The 10,000-nt window shown below is 47.0% G+C and overlaps 1 protein-coding gene across 1 annotated transcript in view; it reads right to left on the reverse strand.

The window, feature by feature from the left end:
* Positions 1 to 10,000, reverse strand: part of LOC143293684 (sphingosine-1-phosphate phosphatase 2-like) — a 31,677-nt gene that overhangs the window by 16,591 nt on the left and 5,086 nt on the right. The window contains exon 2 of the mRNA XM_076604842.1: positions 8,531 to 8,775. Within this exon, the coding sequence (XP_076460957.1) occupies positions 8,531 to 8,775 (245 nt within the window). The remainder of the gene's footprint in view (positions 1 to 8,530; positions 8,776 to 10,000) is intronic.

Below are 10,000 nucleotides of genomic sequence, written 5' to 3' on the forward strand. Positions count from 1 at the left end.
CACGCACAAACACATAAGCGCACAAACACATACACACACACGCTCATTGCGCGCAAACACTCACACACACACACCACACACGTACACACAAATCCACATGACCCAGATTTGATATGCACGTTATGTAAATAATATAAGACGACGAAATACATTTTGTTCTGCGCTGTCAATAACACACACACACACACACACAAACGCACAACACACACACAAACACACACTACACACACACACACACACACACACACACACACACACAGAGACCTGTGTCCTCCCTCACACCCTCCTTGTCGAAACCTGTACAAAAGAGTTAGCAGACCATGGAACGACTGAACAATCTTCACTCTCCTCCGGAGTAGTTCACGTTCTTGTCAGGTTTTGGAATGTTGCTGGGGAGGTGGTTTTTACTGTCAATGAACTGTGGGGGAGGGAGGGAGTGAGTGTGTGTCTCACTGGATGAACGTCGCAGTCAGTCAGAGTGTTATGAAAAATATTATGGGTGGTGGTGATGTGTGGCAGTGTTGTGTGGTGTGGTGTGGTGTGGTCCGGTGTGTGTGTGTGTGTGTGTGTGTGTGTGGTGTGGTGAGGTCTGGTGTGGTGTGGTGTGGTGTGGTGTGGTGTGGTGTGTGTGTGTGTGTGTGTGTGTGTGTGTGACCAAGACAGACAGACAGAGAGACTTAGAGTTGGAGACAGAGACAGAGCGACACAACGATAAAGAGACATACATAGTGAGAAACACACACACACACACACACACACACACACATTTATACTCACGTGCACACACGCACGCACACACACACACACACACACACACACACACACACACGGAGGTCGGCAGACAGACAGACAGACAGAGACAAAGACAGAGACAGACAGGAAGACCAGTCTCGTTAGAAACAGTCATCCGCATTGTCAGACGAGATAAGGGTGGTCAGGTTGCAACACCCGACACGTACCGGGTTCGTCACTCCTTCCCCCTCCCCCCACTCCCCCCCCCCCCCACTCCTACTGCCCCCCAACCCCTCCTCACACCAAACCCTCTTCTGGTCCATCGCAATGGGAACTGTACATGATTCGCTCTGCCTGTGTGGCCTATGTCTGTCACAGCGTCAGCCTCACTTTTTGTCACAACATAGTTTTATTTCTCTCTGTAAAATTCGGGCTGCTCTCCCCGGAAACAGCGCGTCGCCTCGGTACACCGCCACCTATATATTCATTTTCCCTTTATCTTTTTCTTTTAAATCTATTTCTGGAATGGACATTTTTAAAAATTTTATTGCAAGTTTAAAAAAAAATGTCTCCTTTATTTATATACTTTTTTCATTTATCTATTTCTGGATTGGAAATTACAAAAAAATTATTGCAAGTGTTTTTTTTATATATAATTTTTCATATATATATATATATATATATATATATATATATATATATATATATATATATATATCAAAGCAAAGGTTATCAGTTGTCGAACAATAACTGAACCAAACGCGTAGACAGCCCATAAAGCGATAACCTGCATTTGTGGCCTTGTAATGTTATTATCTGAATCCTAACGTAAATAACCATTCGTGTCTGAGGTCCGTGTTGGTATCTTGCGTTCTGACTTCGAACGGGGTCGTCTGCTTTCGGGGCATGTAGTACACAATGGCTGTTTTCAGTACCCCACCATTCTCTGGACAATCAGTTCCCTTATTCTACCTGAAAATAAGCAGCTTTTCGACAATTTACTAAGAAACGAAATAGTCTGATACGAACGGCACTGCTCTTGAGTTTGAATATTTGTTCGAGTGCCTCTTTTTTGATTGCATCTGACAAAAAATGTTTACCTCAAGACAACAGAACCTGTAAAATGACGTGAAATTCAACTTATTGTTTTCTGGAAAAATACAAAAGAATATTGTTCAAACTGAAATCCTTCATCTCTGTTTTTCGTATTTCTTTTAAATAAAAAATGTTCATGTATATTGCAAGGGGAATATATGACGTGTTTTACACACACACACACACACACACACACACACGCGCACACGGACACACACACACACGCACATATATATAGATATATACACACAAATCTATATCTCTTTACACACATACACACACGCGCGCGCACACACACACACATATACGCGTGCGTGCGTGCGTGTGTGTGTGTGTTTGCTCGCGAGGGCATTTTCTTTGTTGTATTTTTTTTTTTTTATAATTTTTTTTTACGTTGCTCTTTTTGTTTACGTGTGCAAAAGATGCATGAGTGTTATACTGGTTCGACAACCCCAGTGCGTACATGAAGACACACTCCATGCCTTGCCCAAACCTCATTTCTTTGTGTGTGTGTGGGGAGGGGGGGGGAGAGAGGGGGGCTGTGGGGGGTGGGTGGGGGGCAGGGGAAGAGGGGGTTGTCACATGTCTGTTATATGCGGTCGGCTGGTCTTTAAGCCGAACGGAACTGAAAATAACTTTTCTCTTGCCATTTTCCCCCCTTTTGCGATCGCCTTCAGTTTGCATTCAGTATTGTACAAACAACACCGCTTGCATAACGACTTCGCGAAAAACAGCCACTGCTGGTTAACATTGCGAAATATGCGCACACTGGTCAGTCTCAGTCTTCGAAGCCTGTGGTGTGAATGTCAGTGGTTAGCACTCGAACGTGGACAGTGTTTTGAGAGAGAGACAGAGACAGAGACAGAGAGACAGACAGATACAGAGATAGACAGACGGGGAGAGAAAGACAGAGACAGAGAGAGACAGAGAGAGACAGACAGACAGACAGAGACAGACAGAGACAGACAGACAGAGACAGACAAACAGACAGAGACAGACAGACAGACAGAGACAGATATGGAGAGGAAGACAGAGAGAGAGACAGACAGAGAGAGAGAGAGACAGACAGACAGACAAACAGAGACAGAGAGAGACAGAGACAGAGAACAACAGAAAGCCAGACACAAAGAGACAGACGTTGACACAGACCCAGTAAAACGTGTATAATCTGAAAACAGGAGAGGTGGGCGTGTCCGGATCACAAGAGGCAATGTGAACCTTCACGCTGAAAAGCCTTTAAGTGCGTACAGTCATCGATGCAGATCAAATGCACAGAGGTAACCCCCCACCCACTCCTCCCCCCCCCCCGCCCCCCGCACCCTCAGACCCCAACCTTCCCCTGGATTATGAAACACCAACTCAACCACTGTTCACAAAAAAGGATACTAATGAACAGTTACAATCAATACTGCCGCTACACACGTACCTCTGTTGCTGCAACCTGCTTTATACCAGTTATATTGCCGCCACCGATGATTAATTTCTGCTTTGTGTACCAGCAACAACAATAACCAATACATTCTTGATAGTAGTTTTAGTGGTAGTAGTTGTAGTAATAGCAGTAGTGGTGGTGATGGTGGAAGGAGAAGTTGGAGATGTATCAATAATAAAGTGGTTGTTAACTACAACGACAGCAACTGCTGCTATTATTACTACTCCTGCTGCTGATGACAGTGAAAGCATCACTTCGCCCTCGCTAAATACGAAATTTTGCACGAAAGAAAAAGAAAAAAAACACAAAAAAACTAGCGTCGATTAAAAAACAACAACAAATCATTAAGAAGTCAGGAAGAAACGGATCTTCTCCATTCTTCTCTTTCCGTGTCATCGTCACACGTATGTGAATGTGTGTGTATGTGAAGGGATCGGGATGGAGGTGGCTGTGTGTGTGTGTGTGTGTGTGTGTGTGTGTGTGTGTGTGGCGATTGGGATGGAGGTGGCTGTGTGTGTGCGTGCGTGCGTGCGTGCGCACGTATGTATGTGTGTGTGTATGCGTATGTGCGATGTGTTGTGGTGTGGTGTGTGTGTGTGTGTGTGTGTGTGTGTGTGTGTGTGTGTGTGTGTGTGTGTGTGTGTGTGTGTGTGTGCGCGCGCGCGTGCGTGTATGTGTGTGTGTGTGTGAGAGAGAGAGAGAGACAGACAGACAGACAGACAGACAGACAGAGAAAAAGGGAGACAGAGATAGGGGCACACACACACACACACACACACACACACACACACTGGGACAAGACAATGACGACACAAGACGCGTGAGTACTGGCTTGTCACAGTGGTCCACTACAGAAGTACCTGCTGACGACAACGCATTCACAGTCACGAGATCTTGACGAACGAGGGCGCTACACACACGTATTTCGCAAGATTGTACGTGGAGCATTGCTTCACACGTTGTGCGTTTTCACGTCCTGTATGGAAACTTCGCACGCGGGAAATACACCGCAAATCGTACTACCTTTCAAACTAATATAATACAACTGTGCTTGCTTGCTTGCTTGCTTTTTTTGCTTGGTCCCTTAGTTCCTTCGGGAAGCGTCGGGGCACCACGATGCTGACAACTGTTGCTGCTGATGATTATTTTTTTTCCTACTGGTTACTGAGGCTAGCAATGATGCTGCGCACCCTAGTAGACCATCCGCTGCGGCCATGCCGTTCACTGTAGTTCGTCTATGTCTGTTCATTCACATTCACATTCACACGAAACAGGACATCATCTCACTGTACAAACATACAGTTATACAACTACACGTTTCATTTCTAATTTTGGTGAGGGCTTTGTATAAAACAGCTGCTAACTGCTTAATTTAATAACGGATTCCTTCGAGTGAAAGAGAGAGGGGGAGAGAGAGAGAGGGGGGGGGGGAGAGGGAGAGGGAGAGAGAGGGGAGAGGGAGAGAGAGACAGACAGACAGACAGAGGCAGAGAGAGCTGTACCATTCCCAGTTTAAAAAGTACTACCTCGTATACGTAAGTATGTGGGAACCAGGATAAAGGCCACAGATACCCAGTTATAGGTCGTACACTACACCGTCATAAGATTTCATCATGACGATAACCGAATATCGATTCGATCCGTCAGCCTTCAGGCGATGGCACACCTTGCTTGACTGGCTTTTCAATCATCTTTCGTTGATAAGTCTGAACGAACACACAAGAGAGAGAGAGAGAGAGAGACAGACAGACAGACAGACACACAGACAGACACACAGATCGACAGAGGGAGAAATAGCGAGACAAAGAACTAGAAACAGAGAGAGAGAGAGAGAGAGAGACAGACAGACAGACAGACACACAGACAGACACACAGATCGACAGAGGGAGAAATAGCGAGACAAAGAACTAGAAACAGACAGAGACACAGACAGACATTGGGTGAACGTGACAGTTGCTTTGTACGTGCTCCAGCCGTTATCGCAACAGACCAGACCATACTGGTACCCCAACTGACTTCAAGGTAAAAGGGCATACCTTGATAACAAAGTCACGTATCACCACCTACGTGTTATTATAGGTGACGGCAACAGACAATGGGTGTTTCAACGTGTTTGCTTCGAAAGATTACAATTTTGTTTTTCTTACACATGAATTTTTATGTTGTTGGCCGTCATGAAACGGCCACAAGTGGATATAAATTGTCGCTTGTTTTTTACGTGCAGAACACACACACACACACACACACACACACACACACACACACGTATACACACATGCACGAACGTCCGCACTCTCACACACACGCACACGCTCACGTAGGCATATTCACACACACGGATTCACACATGCACGAACGTCCGCACGCTCACACACACACACATGCACACGCTCACAGACACAGACACACACACAAACACACACACACACACAAATACACAGCACTGTGAATACCATCAACCACTGTTCAGCAACACAACAATGAAGTAAGTGGGTTTCAACTTTCACACACACACACACACACACACACACACACACACACACACACACACACACACATATATATATATATATTATATATATATATATATATCACATAACTGATCGAGAGTGACAGCAGAAGAAAGTTCACACTGTGTTAGAGGTGCCACTGCTACTGCGCTACACAAATTTCCAACGTCATTATTATCATTACAGATTGCAAAACACACACGCAACAACGCACACGAACACAATCTCGAACGTTGGAACAAGCCAAAGAAAGGAAATAAGAAGAGGGAAAGGAAGCTTTCGAGCGGAGCTTTTTTTCCCAACTGGTTCGCTGCTCGCATGTTCATGCGAATGGAAACGATTCGGGGTTTTCAGAGTACATGTGCACGTGCCTATAAAAGTGTGTCTGGTTCTGGCGCATGCGGATACAGAATGGAAGGAGGTGGTTTATGGCTTGTATGCATGCGTCAGCAGGTATTGCTTTTGAATGACACAGTGGAAAAAAACAACAAAAAACAGAACTATAACACGTGGTGTCAGGATATGATGCGGACACACCCTTTTTGTGTTGCGACTTTCTGTCCACAGACAAGACACAGAAAGACAGACAGACAGACATGACAGACAGAGAGACAAGACAAGCAGGGAGACAGACTGGCAGACAGCATCAGACAGACAGACAGTCAGACAGACGGGCTGGCTAGCAGAACAGAACCACAGTATCAGAATCAGTTATTGCCATTGAAAAAAAAATCAATTTTTGCAGTGATACAATAGACAGGTAGACAAGCAGACAGAGGCAGGCAGACAGACGGACAGACAGAAATACAGACTGGCAGACACACATATAGACAGGCGATTTGGCATAGCTACAGACACAGACTGACAAACATTTGTCCAATCAGTCCTCCTTTAATTTTTTTTAAATGTCATTGGCTTAAAAAAAAAGCAGTGTATCTGAAGAGAGAGAAACAGACAGACAGACAGATAGATAGATAGATAGAGAGAGAGAGAGAGAGAGAGAGAGAGAGAGAGAGGCACCATCACCGTATCTATGAAAAAGCCCACCCCTCCCCCACCTTAACCTACACCACACCCACAACCACGCTGTCCACACAAACTCCCTGCCCTCACCCCACATCACCCCCCCCCCCACACACACACACACACTCACCCACCGCCATCTCCACCACGACCACGCAAAATTCCACCAACTCCCCCACTCATACCCCCCCCCCTCCCCGTGCCCCAACCCACCACAAACCTTCTCACCCACCTCACTCCAGCCTCACCTCCCACTCCAGCCACCCTTATTACTGACTTGGTACCTCCCCACCATCCCTCCCAACCCCGACCCCCACCCATCCACACACACACACACCTAAACCACCCCATCTTTATTCAGTTCCCTGGTACCCTCAACATCACCCCATCAGCCCGACACCACCCCAGTCAACCACACACACCAAACCCACCCCACCTTCCAGCCCTCCAACCATTCTTATTACTCACCTGGTACTTCCATCAGCATCCCTCCCGCACCCCAATTAACCACACCTCCCACAACCCCACCAACCACCCTTATTCACTAACATAGAACCTATGAAACACTCCGACCCCATCCAACCAACCCCACTTACCCCTACCCCATCCCTCCAACCACCCTAATACTCACTGACCTGGTACCTCCCCACCCCAAACACCGCAACTACCTCACTCCCACCCTACCTTCCACCCCTCCAACCACCCCTTATCCACTCATACCTCTCCACCACCCCTCCCCACCTCAACCAACCCAACTATCTCACCCCCAACCTTACCTTCCACGCCACCATCCACCCCTTAGCCACTCAACTGGTACCTCTCCACCATCCTGCCCACCCCAACCAACGCACCTATCTCACCTCACACCTCACCTTCTATCCCTCCAACCACCTCTTATCCAATCACCTGGTACCTCTCCAACACCCCTTCCTACCTCAACCAACCCAACTGCCCCACCCCACACCTCACCTTTCATCCCTCCAACCACCTTTATTCACTCCCCTGGTACCTCTCCACCCACACCAAGCCCCAACTACCTCAACACACCTCACGCCTCCACCTTCCACCCCTATTAATATCATTCACTCACATGGTACCTCTTCACCCACTCCAACCCTGACTTCCTCAACACACTTCACACACCCATCTTCCACCCCTATTGACGGGCACAACATCCGAGTGGTTTAAGCGTTAGACTTTCTGAGGGTCCTGGATTCGAATCTCGGTAACGGCGCTTGGTGGGTAAAGGGTGGAGATTTTTTCCGATCTCCCAGATCAACATAATTATGTGCAGACCTATTAGTGCCTGAATCCCCTTCGTGTGTATACACACGCAGATCAAATACGCACGTTAAAGATCATGTAATCCATGTCGGCGTTCGGTGGGTTATGGAAACAAGAACATACCCAGCATGCACACCTCCGAAAACGGAGAATGGCTGCCTACATGGCAGGGTAAATAAACAAAACGGTCATACACGCAAAATGTTGCATGTCTGTATGAGTATGTGCGTGCGTGACTGAAACCTGATTGAATGGTACAGGAAACGAATGATGAGCGCCCAAATGACAGCCGTCAGTCGGCTCTACCCAGCTAGCCAGCCTGTTGAGCAAATGACTCCGTGTTTGTAAAGCGCTTAGAGCTTGGTCCCCGACCGAGGATAGGCGCTGGATAAGTATTCACATCGTATTCATATCATATCATTGCATGATCATCATATCAACATTACTCACTCACCTGGTACCTCTCCAGAAGCAGCTTCGCCAACAGCAGGGGGATGGCGGTACCCGCCATGGCGTGGGTGGAGGGCATGGAGTACTCGGCCAGGTGCGTGGTCTCCAGACGGACCACCGGGGGGCAAGGTGGGCGGGGCCAGGCGAAGTAGTCCTTCCCGGCCTGTCCCAGGTACATTACGAGCCACCACACCACCACCGTTTGCCGGAGCATGGCCGAGTCCACGGACCATAGCAGGAAGGGCAGGCCTGTTGTGGGATCACAAGTGTGGGTTCGTTAGTGATGGAGTTTTCGTTGGGGGTGGGGTTGGGTTGGGAGAGGGAGTGGGTGAATTTGTAGTCTTTAAGATCACGCATACGCGCGCGCGCGCGCGCACACACACACACACACACACACTGGCGCGCGCGCGCACACACACACACACACTGGCACACACACACACACGCCATTCATGTCCTGTCATCAGTTCCAGTGTTGTCAATTTTTCACAGACTGTTGTTGAAACGTGAATATTTCAAGTCTCTTCTGAAAAGTCGTGTGGTTTCGTAGTTTGGGGATTAAAAAAAAAAGTTTGTTGTGTTATCAATCGTCAAGTTTTCACATTATTTTAGACCATTGTTTCATTGCCCACTTTGTAAATGAGGGGTATGTTTAGTTTGTCGTTTTGTTTTTTGTTGTGTGTGTGTGTATGTGTGTGTGTAATCTCGCATTTTGTGATAGACAAATTAAAATAAACGAAAAATGCCCATGCGCAAATATTCACAAACACACATGCACACGCTCACTCATGTCTTATATCATATATCAAATGTACAAAGTTGAATTCAAGATTCAACACACATACGCACGAGAACATGCACACACGTACACAAACACACACACACATACTCACCACACCACACACACACTCACCACACCACGCACGCACGCACGCACGCACGCACGCGCACACACACACACACACACACACACCATCATCATCATCATCACAACAGAAAAACAACAACTATATAAACATATCCATTGCTAGTAGGGACCAACATTTTCCTTCAGGAATTTCAATATACGTCTCTCGGGAGAGACACGAAGAGCAAAGACAGCATGCACAGCGCAAACAACACTGTAACTTTACCACAATAAAACCTTGCCGAGAACAGCACAACGCCAAACCCCATCCAACAAGGAATACAAGAATGTCCCATGCTTTAAACCCAAACAGGTCAGACATCAATTAACGTGAATCACCGCTTGTGCAAAGCACAAAGTAAAAATTTCAACAGCCAATAAGTAAGCTAAGCGAACTGTCTGTACAATTATACGCCAGTTTACACATAGACATACGTACCCACCCACCCACGCACGCACGTACACACACACATGCACGCAAACGTACGCACACACACACACACGCACACCCACATCCTCTCTCTCTCTCTCTCACACACACACACATACAGAGACACGCGCGCACGT

This window comes from Babylonia areolata, chromosome 19 (genome assembly GCF_041734735.1).
Source record: "Babylonia areolata isolate BAREFJ2019XMU chromosome 19, ASM4173473v1, whole genome shotgun sequence".
Taxonomy (NCBI): domain Eukaryota; kingdom Metazoa; phylum Mollusca; class Gastropoda; order Neogastropoda; family Buccinidae; genus Babylonia; species Babylonia areolata.